This window comes from Argopecten irradians, chromosome 1 (assembly GCF_041381155.1).
Source record: "Argopecten irradians isolate NY chromosome 1, Ai_NY, whole genome shotgun sequence".
NCBI classification, from domain to species: domain Eukaryota; kingdom Metazoa; phylum Mollusca; class Bivalvia; order Pectinida; family Pectinidae; genus Argopecten; species Argopecten irradians.
The window spans coordinates 2,041,372-2,058,697 of NC_091134.1; the positions used below are offsets into that span (position 1 = coordinate 2,041,372).

Below are 17,326 nucleotides of genomic sequence, written 5' to 3' on the forward strand. Positions count from 1 at the left end.
TTACCACAATTCCTTCCTTTCACTCCATCAGTATTGACGGAATGAAACAAAGGGAAGTAACTCTAATACACCAAACTGTTGGGGAACGAACTGTTCACGTTTTAAGCCTTATTTAATAGTTTATATACACATTCAAAAATACAGCTGTAAAGTCACAAATACCTGAACTCCTATTGTTTTCCGACATTCTTCAATCAATTTGGCTCTTGATCTTGTTATGCAGCCATCCATTCTCTATTCTGTGACATTTTTCTAGATCTCTTTAGTATCCAACAAATCTGAATACATTTTTTGTTGTGCCTCATAAACTTTTTAAAAATCATTTCCAATCCACTTTTGTTATTTTTGATACAAGTGGAGTAAGATATTGTTTTGCCTGTAATGTGTGTAAAGTAGAAAATGAAAGTATGATAAACTGTAAGTCATTATCGAGAATGTTCGATAGATTGGTGTTAGTATACAAACGGAGACAAAAAGTTCAGTGGCAAAATACATCTATAAACAACATTCAGATAGTTTGTATCATACATAAATGCCTTTAACTGTTTAAACATAGTTACAAATGTAGTTTAAAACAAAAACAAAAAAAGGTTGGAAATGAATCGTCTGATACACGTATATCTGTACTTGATTGACCTGTATTAGAAAGTTTTGTGATACAATTTTGAAGACATCTAGTAATACATGCTTCTTTGAAATAGCTATACTTTGAGTTGATATGGTCTGCAATTCACTTCGAGTTGGCATGACATTTTTTTCATGTGAACTTGACCTCAATTGTTAGCTTTAAGTGGACTGTACCGAATTATAGATACAGAGATGACATTAACAGGCTTAGACTACCCTAAAACAAACATTAAGTGGACTCTACCGAATTATAGACACAGAGGTGACATTAACAGACTACAACAAATATTATCTGATATATGTTGAGATATGATTTGAATTTTACAGATAACCGGTGGTTAAAATGTCATTCTTTATAACTATCAAGCTACACACCAATACTCTGACTACTATACGATCCAGCCATGACTACAGACGTACTACCACCCGGATTCACCGGAGAGGCGTTTCCCGAGGTGTTCACAAAACCACCAGAACAACCGAAAGTAAAAAAGGCGGGCCAACTAACGAAAGCACAGATAGATGAATACTTTGATAAGGTATTAAGGACGTTTTTAAAACCATGTTTGAAAGTATCAACAACTTATGTGCCGTTTTTATCACTAGGACAAGGTTCATGTACAGTATACTAGTCTATTAATATTTTGCATGCTAATAAATAACAACTCTAATACGGAGGATCAAGTACGCATCAAAATTTACTTTGTTCTATTTTGTATGCTAATTAATTACTACTCTAATACAGAGGATCAGGTATGCATCAAAGTTTACTTTGTTCTATTTTGTATGCTAATAAATTACTACTCTAATACAGAGGATCAGGTATGCATCAAAGTTTACTTTGTTCTATTTTGTATGCTAATAAATTACTACTCTAATACAGAGGATCAGGTATGCATCAAAGTTTACTTTGTTCTATTTTGTATGCTGATAAATTACTACTCTAATACAGAGGATCAGGTACGCATCAAAGTTTACTTTTTTCTATTTTGTATGCTAACAAATTACTACTCTAACACAGTGGATCAGGTATGCATCAAAGTTTACTTTGTTCTATTTTGTATGCTAATAAATTACTACTCTAATACAGAGGATCAGGTATGCATCAAAGTTTACTTTGTTCTATTTTGTATGCTAATAAATTACTACTCTAATACAGAGGATCAGGTATGCATCAAAGTTTACTTTGTTCTATTTTGTATGCTAATAAATTACTACTCTAATACAGAGGATCAGGTATGCATCAAAGTTTACTTTGTTCTATTTTGTATGCTAATAAATTACTACTCTAATACAGAGGATCAGGTATGCATCAAAGTTTACTTTGTTCTATTTTGTATGCTAATAAATTACTACTCTAATACAGAGGATCAGGTATGCATCAAAGACTTTGTTCATTTTGTATGTAATACAGAGGATCAGGTATCAAAGTTTACTTTGTTCTATTTTGTACAGAGGATCAGGTATGCATCAATGTTTACTTTGTTCTATTTTGTATGCTAATAAATTACTACTCTAATACAGAGGATCAGGTATGCATCAAAGTTTACTTTGTTCTATTTTGTGTATGCTAATAAATTACTATTCTAATACAGAGGATCAGGTATGCATCAAAGTTTACTTTGTTCCATTTTGTATGCTAATAAATTACTACTCTAATACAGAGGATCAGGTACGCATCAAAGTTTACTTTGTTCTATTTTGTATGCTAATAAATTACTACTCTAATACAGAGGATCAGGTATGCATCAAAGTTTACTTTGTTCTATTTTTTATGCTAATAAATTACTACTCTAATACATAGGATCAAGTACGCATCATATTTTACTTAATTCCTTACTGATAACAGGCCATGTATTGTGTTACTCGGATGTACGATACAAATATGCTTCAGGAGACATATTGCATCTTATGCGTATCAAAATTAATTAAGTAAACAAAAATGTATCCCAGTTACTCCTATCATTAACTAAATAAAATAATTTTCTTTCATACCTATGGGTGTAATACTGCCTGGTCTAGGGCAATATACTCATGCCGCCTGAGGCTGTATTGCATGGCTACCCATGCAATAAAGCCTCGTGACGTCACGCTGTCAAAAAAATTTCTATTTCCTCGGTAAAATTTTAACTTTTTTTTTTCACAAACTTGACTGGTTTTACTATAAAAGATGCAAACAACGGATTTTTTGTTGAAAAATATCACGTAATTTTCCATGCATTTAGTAAAAATTTACTCTTATATTCCATGGATTTCTTCGAATTTAGTACAAAAATGGCGGGTTATATTAGTTGCAATAAACGTCATTGAAGTATGAAAGTAAAAAAAAACTTTTATAATATATCCAGGTACTCCTCCATTTAGTACTAAATAAACTAGTTTTATATTCCAGGTACTCCTACCATTTAGTACTAAATAAACTAGTTTATATTCCAGGTATCCTACCATTAGTACTAAATGAACTAGTTTATATTCCAGGTACTCCTACCATTTACCAAATAAACTAGTTTATATTCCAGGTACTCCTACCATTTAGTACGAAATATAACTAGTTTATATTCCAGGTACTCCTACCATTTAATACCAAATAAACTAGTTTATATTCCAGGTACTCCTACCATTTAGTACTAAATAAACTAGTTTATATTCCAGGTACTCCTACCATTTAGTACCAAATAAACTAGTTTATATTCCAGGTACTCCTACCATTTAGTACTAAATAAACTAGTTTATATTCCAGGTACTCCTACCATTTAGTACTAAATAAACTAGTTTATATTCCAGGTACTCCTACCATTTACCAAATAAACTAGTTTATATTCCAGGTACTCCTACCATTTAGTACTAAATAAACTAGTTTATATTCCAGGTACTCCTACCATTTAGTACTAAATAAACTAGTTTATATTCCAGGTACTCCTACCATTTAGTACTAAATAAACTAGTTTATATTCCAGGTACTCCTACCATTTAGTACTAAATAAACTAGTTTATATTCCAGGTACTCTTAACATTTGTTAGACCAGATTTAGCTGTACAAAAGCATGAATATCATCTTGGCATCGAGATTATGATTGCAGATGTCATCACACATGCTATGTTTGATTTCATCACATTTAAAAATAATCAATTTAATACCTGAGTTAAAGGAGCATGAATTTATTGCAGCATTGAACATGTTTTAGTTGGCATTCATAGCCAATATGAATGCCAACTGGACAGAGGTAAACCTGGTCTATCTGCTTGGCATTCATATTTATTATGAATGCTAACTGAATTTTTTTGTAATGACTAAAGGATTCGTTATCATCAAAAATGGAACAGTAATTGAACAGCCAGCTTCCGTTATCGCTGGTTCGACGATTGTGACGTCACAATGATAATGCTGTCATTGTAAGCGGATGGCAGTTCATAGACTAATGAATGCCAACTGCGCTTCGTAAAGTTGCATTATTGGACTGCAATTAAAATGTAAATCTTCCCTTATAAATTCATTATACGAGTAAGCTTACAAAAAGAAATGTTTTGAAATAGACCTATATGGTTTTCGATAAAAGAACTTAAACTTGAAAACGAAAGTAACTTGATTTATGTTGATCTGGAAATGTTTCAGGGATTTCTGTTGGTAGAAAACTTTTTCGACTCTGCTGAACTTGAGCCTAGTAGAGCGGCGATCAATGATTTGGTGAGCGACGTGGCTTCAAAGCTTTACAAAGCCGGCAAAATATCAAGTTAGTATGTCAAATATTACCCACTGTAATACATGATTATTATTTCTGGCTTGTAACACAAGCAATCAACAAAAATATATCTGAGCCCATAAACAGACTTTATGGAACAGAGTTTGTGCTTTTTTTTTTTTGTTTTTTTTTTTTTTGTTGTTTTTTTCAACCAGTTCCGGGTCATAACTTCTTATAGATATAAAGATAGATATCTGAATAATTTGGGATGTTCACTTCGGATGGAAATTCCTATTGTTTTTGCTCTGGTTTTTTTTTATCTTCTTCTTATTGTTATTGCAATCTAATCGATATTTCATAATGAATTATTTATTTTTATTTAAATAAAATGCATATTTGATGAACAAGAAAAGATTCATTCACGAAACCGAATGGATAATGTATAAACATATTCATAAACAATTCCAGGAATTCTGTTCAGTGTGTAATATCACTGAAACGATAAGGAAATAATGAAAAATTTAGAATAATACCTTTGCCGCGAGCCAGGAAAAAGACATGACGTTATTTCGGTGAACTTGACGTCTCTTTTTAGCGGGTCTAAATGACGTTATATTCACGCCTGCTAAAGAGTAACGTCACTGGGCATTTAAAATTTGGGGTCATTTTTTAATTTAGAATTGGGAATCAAAATCAAGAAAATAAACATTTATTGCTGAAATTCATTATATTTCCTGTCTCAACTGTAAAAGAATACTGTTATTATTTATTATTGAGCTCTATGGCAACTAATGTCGCTATAAGAGCTTAGAAATAGTGTATTGATGTTGTTCCGCATTTTTTAGTTCAAATCCGCAAAAAGAACTTAACTCTGCGAAGGCGTCATAACGCTTAATTTCAAAGGAGATAAAGACACCATAGTAATAAAGACCTTCTGAGTATGGCGATAGCGAATGTTACAATCCGAGAAACGAACGCGACTATGATAACATTCAAGGTCATGGTCACAGATTTTAAAAAAAAACCACACAAACAATTTTCGAACGAATTTTAAACGTTTTTTAACTTCATAACCGTACGCTGTACATCGTCCACATTTAGTTATTCTGGAAGATCGTGATACTGCACCTATTTCTCATTTCATATCGTCAGAAACTATGACAGAGGCAAGAGTTCTCTAAAGGGGTCAAATGAGACCTATTTTCCAGGTGAATAAATTTTGCGTTTTCATGCGTAACGCTTCTTCAATGTGTTTTAATTTCAGAACAAAACGTGGGCTGTGAACACCTTTTTTATACAGTCCTTTTACGTCAACCTAAGACGGCTCCTTTTTAATTCCATTTTGGAACTTAGTAATGATATACTACTGACAATACATTTTACATGGTTGTTAAAGACACTATATTAATATCAATTAAGATATATTCAATATATAATATAAAAGTTCAGTGCTTTGTTAGGGATACATACGTAATAAATTACGTTGAACTTCATTGAAAATATTGTAAAATCATTTTTCATATATTATATAAAATAGGATATATACTTTTTGGAGATTGCGTGTATCGGCATATTGCCAAAATTTCATGTCATTGTTTTTAAGATCTGACGACAAAATATTTTGAAATTAAATGAATGAACAAACAATTTCACGACGAAAATTGTTTGCTATATTGAATCGCTCGCGAAATTCAATCGTACGCGAAACTAATTTGGTTTGCAGTATATGTAAAATATTCAGCCAAGGGAGATAATTTGCATATCTTACTTTTTTCTGAGACTTCTTAAACGGATAAAACATCGACGTCTTTTTGAGACGTCACCAAAAAAAAAACCCCGTCGCTTTTCGGATTTCATATCACTTTTTCCATCAAAATACGATAGAAACAGTTTGTTTAATATACATTTTTGCATATTTAATTTCAACGAAGACAATACAAGACTACTTACAGTGCTTTTGATAATGTAATAAAACTAGCCGACAAATAAAGATTAAATATAACTTGTGGATGGGGCCTTTTGAATAGTCCAACATTATAAAAAAAGAAGGAAGCCATCTGGATAGGTTATTGTTATGGAATCTGCTATTTGAAATTAAACATTAATTTTTGGGTCAATATCAAACAATACCAGTTTAATTCTAAGGAGATATAAACCTTTTGATTGCGACAGTTATTCTGCGCCTTATTAGAATAAAAATTGTATTCCCTCGATGTTGGTACCGACCACGTCAACTGTTTTAGAAATAAGAAAACCGAGAGGCCTAGAGGTCACCTGTTGGTTTTTTTTATGTCCCCTGAATGTTAGTAAGGACCAATATATACATGGTATCAATACCAAACAGTTACACAGATCCAAATGTCTCCAGCTTCTTACCTTAAAGTACTCTGGAGGTCAGCCGGGGTCAAATTGTCCGTACTAATACACTGCTACCTTATACTAATAGTTCTTACCAAGCTTACCCCGTTTTCTATAGGAGTTATTGAATAATGAACAAAAATGTGGGGGGTTTATAAACGATTGTAAAATTGACTCCTCCCAGGAGAACACAAGATCCATGGGTCATGAAATTCACATTGTGTTTTTAAAGAACCTTTAGACCCTTCCAGCTATAATTATTGATTCTGCGCCATTTCTGGGAGTCAAAAAGAAGATTTTTAAATATTTTCTTTGTCATTTTAACCCTTATCTGCGCCGCTCCTCAGGTTCCTTAATTTGAAGTGTCAGAGCTGTTCTGTCCATTAAGTTCAACTGCTATCAGATACTAATAATGAAATACATGTATAGTCAAATTGGCCCCCGGAGGAAAACCTGAGACCCATCAAATTCACAATTAAAATTTATCCCAGGGTAATCATTTGTCTTTTGTGTTTTTTCGTAACCTGTTAATAAATCAACATTAGGGGCGATTGTTTTTTGCTGAATATTGCAGGTCTGTACGAAGACTTCGGTTTCGAGAAACGACTGATTGAACTCGAAAAGGCATGGCCCGGGGCTGTAATGCTTCTACTGAAACAAGGGAAATTACCACAGGTAAAACAAATGTCATAGATTAATGTCAACGCATGAAAAATATCCTAAACGTAGGAACAGTTAAGATCACTTCATTCTTTATATATTAAACAACCTAACTGTAACACCTTTCCTTCATATAATGAAAAACCGGTTCACCGTTTCCATTTGTACTTGATCATCCATTAATGGTTTTAATTGTAAAGTTGAATCCTGATGTGTAATCGGTATCACTTGTACTAGGTATGGTACCAGGGTATCCTTTTATGTCATACACCATCACCTGTACTTGGTACGGTACCAGGGTATCCTTCTATGTCCTACAATGTCATCAGATATACAAGTTTACCAAAAAGTTTTGTAAAATTGACGTCGTATATTACTACAGGCTTTCCGGGATCTCTGGTCACATGAACGCCTGCTGAACGTTGTTGAACAACTCGTGGGACCCGAAGTATCTGCTCATGCTGTTTGGACATTGCGCCCAAAAGCTCCCGGACACGCGGAAACTCTGGTTCCATGGCATCAAGGTATACAATTTTTATATTACTTTGTATTGCAATGCCTGCATAGGTTGTTGAAAACTACTATTTCACCCGTTGAAGATGATATATCAATTTTATCAGTAAAAAGAAATGTTTCTAATGGTGCATACTATATGTACCGAAGACGCACCAATTTATGATGGATATCTAAAGGGCACTTATGTTGTGTCCGACAGTTTTCTTATACGAGGGATGTTCCGAAATTAGTGTTACTTGCGCAATATCTCGTGGAAATCGTGCTAAATGGGCTTAAAACTACCTCGTGGTGAAAGCGTGATATCTGAAGCGTGATATAGGTAAATATCTCGCTCACAATTACACTGACCTTGGTGCTGTGTACATTGTTTTGTAGCGCACTCGTTACACTCTATACAAATATGGTTGGCAAGAGAGTTGAAAACGTAATTGAAATTAGGGCCTATATCAAAGGTAGGTCTCTACTTGGCTTAAAGCCGGTGGATATTCATCATGAGGTGTGTGATATATATGTGAAGGGTCAAATGTCATATATGACTATTTGTAGGTGGGTTGCTCGATTTAAGTCGGGACACCAGCAACTTAAAGATGCTGCCCACACAGGTCGCCCTGCAACAACAACAACAAAGCATAACATATAACTGATTCGGCAAATCCTTGAAAAAGATGCAAGGTACACTGTCCGGCAGTTAGCTAAAATGACAGGCTTGTCTTTAGCACGTATTCATTGCATTTTAAAGAAACAGCAAGATCAATGCCAGGTGGATACCCCATGTACTAACTGACAACCAAAAGAGGTCCCGGGTTGACAAGGCCAAATGCTTATTGAAGAAATACCCAAAATACAGCAAAAAGGCTTTTGAAAATTTGGTCACAGGTGATGAAACATGGGTGTATTTTTTCGAACCCAAAAGAAAATGTTCTAATCGAATCTGGGCAAACAAAAACGCCAGGCGCCCTAGCATTGCTAAAAGAATACGCACCGTGAGGAAGGTTTTGTATGTCATATTCTTTGATAACAAGGGTCCAATCATTCAAATCCCTGTTCCAAAAGGCAAAACTGTCACAGCGAAGTATTATAGAGACGTTGTACTTCGAAAACTTAAGAAAGTCTACAAACGCCGCCGCCCACAGACAGGTTTGAAGTACCTCAGGCTCTTACATGATAATGCGCCAGCACACAAAGCGCGCATTGTAACGCAGAAGGCAGAAAAGGGGTCACTGTCCTCCCCCACCCTCCATATTCACCAGACTTGGCCCCCTGTGACTTTTTCTTGTTCCCCAAACTAAAATTTCACCTATCTGGAACAAAAAATCAAGAAAGGCCCTTGGCTCTGCCATTTACCAGTATCTTATGAGTATACCAATTAAAGAGTGCGAAAACTGTTTCCAAAAGTGGATCGATCGGTTGAAACGATGCATAAATACAGAGGGGGGGGGTACTTCGAGGGACAGGGCAAAGTAAAATGATTAGAATTACTTATATCAAAGAGAAATCACCAAAGTAACAATAATTTTGGAACACCCCTCGTACAAAATATATCTACACAAGAATTTACCAAGTCTGTAGTTAAATGTTTGGAGCAGATACAATGTTATCTAAGCTATTCCACATTATTTGACAGTTCGTATTGTAAAGCTGTTTCCTCTTCTGTTGGTCATAGTGATTTGGGAAGGTTATTTTGGTGCGACCTCGACCGCCCTGTCTGCATCCAAAATATTTCCAAAGTTTCAAAAAATTGCATGAATCCTTGTCATAGCGGCTGTTTGTGATTTTAAACAGATCTAGCATGTCTTCTCGAATCCTCCTATATGTTAAAGTAGGTAGTTTCAGCTTCGTTCGTCCTACTTGGTATGTTAGTTCTTTCATGGCTGGTAGATTTTTTGTGGCTCTTCTCTATACAGATTCAATTTTGGCTATATCCTTTATTTTGTGTAATAATGCCCACATAGAGCTTGCATAATCAAGATGTGTTCTTACTAGGCTTTTATATAATGGAAGTAAAGTTTTATAGTTCATGAAATGAAATGTTTTCCTTTAAAGTCCAAAAATATGATTTGCTCTGCTTATTTTTTCGCTTTCAAAAGTTTATCTTTTCCCTTTTTTGTGAGTTGTAATTCATTTCCAAGTAGATGATATGCTGCCTTGTTTTGTGTTTCGACCAATGGACATATATTCACATTTCTCTGGGTGCATCTTCAATAACCATTTTTCTCTCCAATTTCCCATGGTACAATCCTATTCAGATCATCCTGAAATATAATTTTGTCTTCTTTTTTAATTATTCTAAAATAATTCTATCATCCACAAAAGATACATATCAGATTGTACATTGACTGGTAGATCATTTACAAATATTGCAAATAATAATGGTCCCAGGACTGATCCTTGATGGATACCCGATCTTTCTAATCAGATTTTTTAGCATTCATTGTTACATGCTGTTTTCTCCCTTCTACACTTTGGAAGAATTTTTGTAGAATGTCCGCTTTTTCTTTATCCAATAAGACCTTTCTAGATTTGTTATCTTCAGAATTTTCATATAACACTATTATTTCTTGTTTAGATTTTGATCTTGAGTTAATATATTTCCACATTAATTTAGGGTTATGTTTAGATTGTTCAGCCAATGATTATTCAAATTCTTTGCTCTGTATGATGGTATAATGCTGATTCCTTTTCCTTGTAGATTCGGGCTATTTTGACTCGGATACTTACAGTACGCACATCGTCACAGCCTGGATTCCGTTTGTGAATGCAACAAAAGAAAACGGTTGCTTGGAGGTAGTTTTACCAATATCTAATAATTATTGTAATCAATGAACCCAAATTCAACAGTGTCACTTATTTAAAATCTATACATTTGATAAAGTTAATTTAATGTGGTGACAAACATTATATTACAATATCGGTAAAAATATAAATAAAGAAATTTACAATGAGTGCACTGACGAAGTGCATATCAGAATGAATAACTATTTAAATTACACTTTTGAAAATAAATAGCATTATGCACACGAAGCATTCATGAAACCAAAGTCTATAAATCACTGCCATTTTTTTAAATGTTAAGATCTTAGATGAACTATATATTTCTTCGTCAGTTGGTTTGTGCAACATGAATGTTTATTTGATCAGTTTACGCCAGGAGGGCATAAGAAAGGTCTAACTGCGGTCCACAAATTGACTGAAAATTTCTATATAACACTGGACGAGAAGGAGCTGGTAACACGACTTGGTATAGTTATTGTTTATTTTCATAATCTTTGTAAAAAAACAAAAAAACGAAAAAAAGTTTTAGCTACGTTTCATGAATACAAAATTCCTTTTTTGGTAATATAGTTAATTTCAAATTTATATGTCTCAATGTTAAACAAATTACATGCATAATATGTGTTAGGAATGAAAGTTGTATCTTGTTTATATGTTGTATAACTGTCTGATAAAAATTTGGAAAAATAAAATAAATACAAAAAAAAATATTTCAATAATTTTGACCCACAGTCTAAAACAAGAGTATTCATTCCCATACAAATCTATATCATGAAGTCAAAGTTTCAGTTTGATGCTAGGTATTTTGCTCAAATATGTTCATATTCCTATTTTGACGTAAATAACTTTGAATTCACCAGTTTTCAAAGTTTCCAGAAAATAACCAACGCTGACATTCTACGAAAATATCAATCTTAAAAATGATCCGCAGCGATATAGCATAAACGATAATTCTCATTTAAACAATAGCTGATGTTTAATTGTGAATATATGTGTCTAATTAACAGGAGAATGCAATATTATATCATACAAAAAACAATACACATGCAATTTTCTTTACAAATTTTTTTTTTTTTCAAAATTTCATAAAGTTATGTCCCTTTAACTACAATGGCTATAGATAAATTGCATTTATTATTTAATTTGTTGCATGCTGTGCGAGAGCCCTCCTGTGCGATGACAATATTGTTCGGAGAGTTGACCCCAGGGCACCCCAACCCTGGCAGCTCTCACCAAAACACTGATGTGTATATATATATATATTTGATGCAATGCCACAAACATATATACACATCATAAACAGCTGGGGGTTATAACATATTTGTACTGTGAAAAAATTATATAACATAAAATAATTTATTTTGCGTTTAATACATGCGCAATCAGTACCTCATTCCATATAGGCCATGGAATTTTTTCCAAACAAAATTAATCATATTTTTGGATTGTTTCGATATATTTATCTTTAGTAAAATAAGAAGCTCAAACCTTTTAATGATGGTAATGGTGTAAAGTAAGTAATTTTAACTAAAAAAATACTTATTCACCTGCTCCTGATTTTGATTGAGAAAAAATATACCATTTGTTAGTGGTGAAACAGTCCTCATCCTTTTATATTTTCAAACATATATATACACGGTAAAAATGGTCTAACGACGAAGCGTTGTGTTTTATTCGTTTCAGGCCTAGACATGTCTAAGAATGTGATAGTCGAGGCACCATTGGGAAGTATTGTTCTGTTTAGCAACATCATCCCACATAGAAGGTACCACATGTCTTGTAATAAATATGAATATGCTAATTTTAACAGGATGAAAATTTAGACCTAATTTAAAGACATTAGTGAAGTATAATGTCGCAAATATTCAACAATTATATTAACGACATGTTTTCATGCAATTAGTGCATTAATGTTACTGCAAGCACTATGTCGAAAATAATTTAAATGAGGTTACAGCTTAATGTGTATCTTTGTCTTTAAAGTAATAAATATTTACTTACTGTATAACTTTTTCTACCAAAAGCATTCCAAACATGACCGATTCAATCCGCTGGAGCATTGACTTTCGATGGCAGGATAGTGGGAAGCCCTGGGGATATTTCGGACTGAAGAAAGGGATGCCATTAAGATCAGAAGCAGATCCAGACATGAAGCCTGACTGGGACGAGTATGACAAAGCTGATCGGTTTCATCTTGAAAAACAGTGCGAGGTAAAGTGCATGTTGCAGAGTTGGTGTAGCACAAAGATTCAATCGAAATATTTTGTTCATCACATCAAAACTCTTAACAGAACACATCATATGTGACCCAGGACACCATTGAAGTGAAAGAATAGAAATCCTAGTACTAAAATAAATTTTGTGTTGTATTTTGCCTTGACATAGTGACACGTTTGCTAATCAGATTTAAAAGTACGATAGATTTAAGCTTATTGCCATTTACAGCTATATTTCTATCATTTCAAAGAAGACTTAGCTATACTTCTTTGGTGTCTCCTTACTGATATTCTGTAATTGGTTGTAGATAAAGGCCATTATCTCTTTTACTAGTTGCAACTCTTAAGAGTCCCTGGATTTCCTAATTTTAGGAGACCATACAGTTATTTATCCTATTACCTAAATGATCTTCATTACTCTCATTTATCCTCATTATTAATTTCATTATTATAAGATATTCTACAGTTCGATTGACATCACAGTAATTCCATCCTATATCACATGGCATTATTATAGGCATAAAAAAGTCTATATACCTTGTGTTGAATCTCCTAACACCCCATTATCCGCAGATGTATACCCAAGTAAAGTGCCTTATTGCAAGTCGATATGAATATATATTATACATGTATTAGCACGCCTGCACTTCCATGCCTATCGATCATTGAAAGAGTAAAATGCAAAGTCACCTGTAGTATTGGAGTGATTGGCAGACTTAGAAACGTAAGAGTCATACCAACTATATTCCATTATTTCATTCAGCTTGATTAGTGTCTGTCACCCAGTCATACCCTATTGGTATGACTTCATCTCTGCGTAATAGGCCGACTCGGTATGATTGCAAATATATAGATCTTAAATGAGTGTCCATTCCATACATTGTGTGAGATTTTATTAAATAGTTCTAAGAAGATTTTGCGAGCAAAAATTAAAAATTTGATATTTGAACATAGACATATATTATTAACTTAATGATTTAGCTCCCCAAAAGGATATGTAGACCTATATACTGAGCCGAAATCTAGGGATCATATATTCTTGGTTTTGAAGCGCCTTCAATCATCGCCATGTTCAGTACCTTCGAGTTTTCTCGGAATTCCGAATGGTATCACGTGACTGACGTCGACACGACCTGTAACTAACATAAGCGCACATGAATATCGTTACAGTGAAAATAGCGTGAAATATAACTTTAAATATAATAAGCTACAATATAAAGACGTATGATTTCGTCACTCCGTATAACAATAGTTGTGTGTGTTTTACAGGAAGATGAACCTAAGGACGAGTTCGATGTGAATATAGACAGTGGACCGTGGAAAGCCAAATGGCAGATCCCTGAATCTTAAACCGTCACGCAGAAAACAACCCTAAACTAATGGAGTAAAGGTCAAAATATAATGGAACAATCTTGAACGAGTAGGCTGATAATAATAAGAAAACTAAAATGACTTCAAGCACGTTCATGAAAATACAAAGTACAGAGACCGTATAAACTAATGATTTTAATAGACGTTTGCTGCTGTCCAGGTTCATAGGGGATTTCCAGTAATCATTTATCATCTTGATGAGCTGCAAACAATTTTAGAATATTTTTGTAAATTTTATATGTACATGTATTATTAAACTTTATAAATTTTTTGACTCATTGCCCATCCAGTATACTCGGAAGCATTAACGTCTCTATGAAATATTCTGCCTAATAAGGAATTTCCGTGAATCTTTATTATTTTCAATCATTACCATTTGGAACTGTTTCATTCTGAGGGTGCTCTGATCCAGCCCAATACACGAGGAAACCATGATAACTGGTATTCATATAATGATGTAATTGTAAGAACGATGAATAAAACATTATACACGTCTCTTTGTGTGTTGTGAATTGTCAAGACACTCGTGCTCTGAATTGATATCGAGAAGAAACTTGCTCTCACTGACGAATGGTAAAACGCAAAACAAAACATTTCCACTAGCTACACTTTTTTCATAGATGTTAAATATCTAAGGTACAACATTCCGTACTATGAGTTAACACGTTTTACGTTTACTTCTATTCAATGGTATATCATATTTACATATTTATCATAAGTTATTAATACATACTATTTATGTAATTATGTGTGGATGAAAGGTTACAACATAACGAGCTACATTATCTTTACAAATTGTAGTTTTAAAATATTTCGAGGAACAATGAAATGAAGAAATGTAAAGAAACAATGGGAAATTAATATCCATTTTGGACCTTTGCTGATGTCAATAAGGTGTTATATTGCCCGAGTAGAATAAATAATGACCAAGGGCGTAGCCCGAGGTCATTAATTTGAAAATCTACAAGGCGATATAACACCGTTTGGACCGAAACAAAGGTCCATAATTTTTATATTAGATATGATAATTATTTTAAATGTTTGCTTCGTGCTAAGTAATATAGCACAACATGGAGAATGGCTCGGCTATATCTTCCCAAAGAACTCGACATCGGGGTATTGTGACGTCATAATCGCAATACCGACTTACGAGTGACATCACAATAGGAATATCGACTAGGGCGTGAAGTCACAATATGACTGGTGCTTTTGCTGTATTTTGATTGGCCAATACGTTTCTCAGAAGTATTCATCAACTGCGATATCAACCCCGAAATCGACGGCGAAAAGCACGAGGACTCAGTCCAGATACCTCTTGCGAGTCCAATAACCTGTGTCAAAAAATAGATCGAGGAAAACTCCCTTGAGATGTGACGTCACTATCACTTTTAACGTCGAGTCGTACCCAAATATAGCGAAACAGGAGTTTCCCTCATTCAATGACGTCGGGGTAATCTATTGTGACGTTATTATTAAAGTCGGTAACATATATGGCGGAAGGCAGCAAGTTTACTGCGAACAACGGTGACAACTACAAACTTCAATTTATGGAAAACGTTCAAGAATGCCAGACGGGCTGCAGTTGGTACAGTATTCCGGTTCTACCAGTCAACACCGCAAGGAAGAAGCATTTGGATATTTACCATATACTACATGTAACTACTTTTGTAAACAGAAAGTTTGCAAATATCATCCAGTTTTTTATAGTTAAGTCTTTTTGAAGAGTCGGGTTAATATCATATAAGAGTCATATAAAAATAAATATGGTGAGTTATCAACCCTCGAAAATAAAATTACCCTCGGCCTCCGGCCTCGGGATATATCACTTGCTCGGTTTAATAACTCGCCGTATCCGCCTGAAAATAGGTTGATAATTGTATAATATTGACTCGGTGTTTCTAAAATTGGAAAATATCGAGTCAATATGCTTTCTATAAATGGAAAACATCGAGTCAATATGATTTCTATAAATGGAAAACATCGAGTCAATATGCTTTCTATAAATGGAAAACATCGAGTCAATATGCTTTCTAAAAATGGAAAATACCGAGTCGATGTGCAGATATCGCCCTCAACGTGACAGTGTATCAGCCAACGAGAGTTGCGCAAAATCAGAGAATATCTAATATAGATATTTAACAAAAGAAGTATCTTTAGCAACGTTAATGATATTAAGCAACATTGATATATTCTTGCGATAATGAACCCATGATCAGATACATGGGTACTTGATATCATTATCTGAACAAACATTATTCACAATCATAACATTATTGGGGGGTCTACGTGTCAACGTAATCTCGACCTATAACGGTTTTATTCCACCCTTTGTATGATGTTCTCTATATGCCTAATGCATGCCTGTGGTGGTGGTTGTGTTTTGGGGGACTGTGGTATGGTAAAGTTTGTCTCATTGACGGTCATTGTGCTACTGGAAACTATGACCTACTATACATTGCATCAAGCACAAGGTCACATTTTACCGACAAGAGGCATGCTTACATTTCTGTATACTTCACACACTAAGAATTGTTAATCGGAATTACTGAATACTACCAGACAACTTGCTTAGAAGGTATTTCCTTTAGTTGCCATGTATATTACCAAGGTGACATCCCAGTAAAGTTACACATAATGTCAAACTGATATATCTGTTTACTAATAACAGCAGCATACTTTACATATTTGTTTGTCACTCATTTTCAACTATGGAATAAATTAAAGGCCCATTACGTTTCTGGAACAAAGTTAAAGCGTTCTACAAGTTACATGAACAGTGTATTTCAATATGTAAAACATTCTGTTGAAATAGCAGTTGTCTCTACAGTCTTGTAACAATGCTTTAACTCAATTTCACTTACAAACATGACTCAATTTCAAGCAATAGCGAACACGTTTTATTACCTATGTTTTTTAGTGTCTAGGCATAACGCTTTCATGTGATCATATATCCTATTCTATACTTACTCTGGTTCATTATTTCAATATATTGGTTAAAATCTGCCTATCCGGCAAAGTTTTTATGCACACAAAAATTACATAGATCCTGCGTCAATAAGCTACAAATGTACCAGTGGTTTGGGCATAATGGGAGGTTTTTTTTCATCAATTGACGTATTTATGGCG

At 33.9% G+C, this 17,326-nt stretch overlaps 1 protein-coding gene across 1 annotated transcript; it reads left to right on the plus strand.

The window, feature by feature from the left end:
- The first annotated feature begins 993 nt into the window (after window positions 1-993).
- Window positions 994-14,695, plus strand: LOC138314884 (phytanoyl-CoA dioxygenase domain-containing protein 1 homolog). The gene is made up of 9 exons (XM_069255494.1): window positions 994-1,166; window positions 4,241-4,358; window positions 7,240-7,340; window positions 7,708-7,849; window positions 10,531-10,625; window positions 10,980-11,079; window positions 12,297-12,378; window positions 12,638-12,824; window positions 14,099-14,695. Exons 1-9 carry the CDS (start codon window positions 1,032-1,034, stop codon window positions 14,177-14,179), a joined length of 1,041 nt encoding a protein of 346 aa, XP_069111595.1. The 5' UTR covers window positions 994-1,031; the 3' UTR covers window positions 14,180-14,695.
- Window positions 14,696-17,326: the final 2,631 nt, after the last annotated feature.

Bases quoted from the DNA above. Each gene is read 5' to 3' on its own strand.
- LOC138314884 (XM_069255494.1), top strand. From the start codon at position 1,032: ATGACTACAGACGTACTACCACCCGGATTCACCGGAGAGGCGTTTCCC. The intron at 1,167-4,240 runs GTATTAAGGACG...GAAATGTTTCAG, and splicing joins TAGATGAATACTTTGATAAG to GGATTTCTGTTGGTAGAAAA. The intron at 4,359-7,239 runs GTTAGTATGTCA...TGAATATTGCAG, and splicing joins CAAAGCCGGCAAAATATCAA to GTCTGTACGAAGACTTCGGT.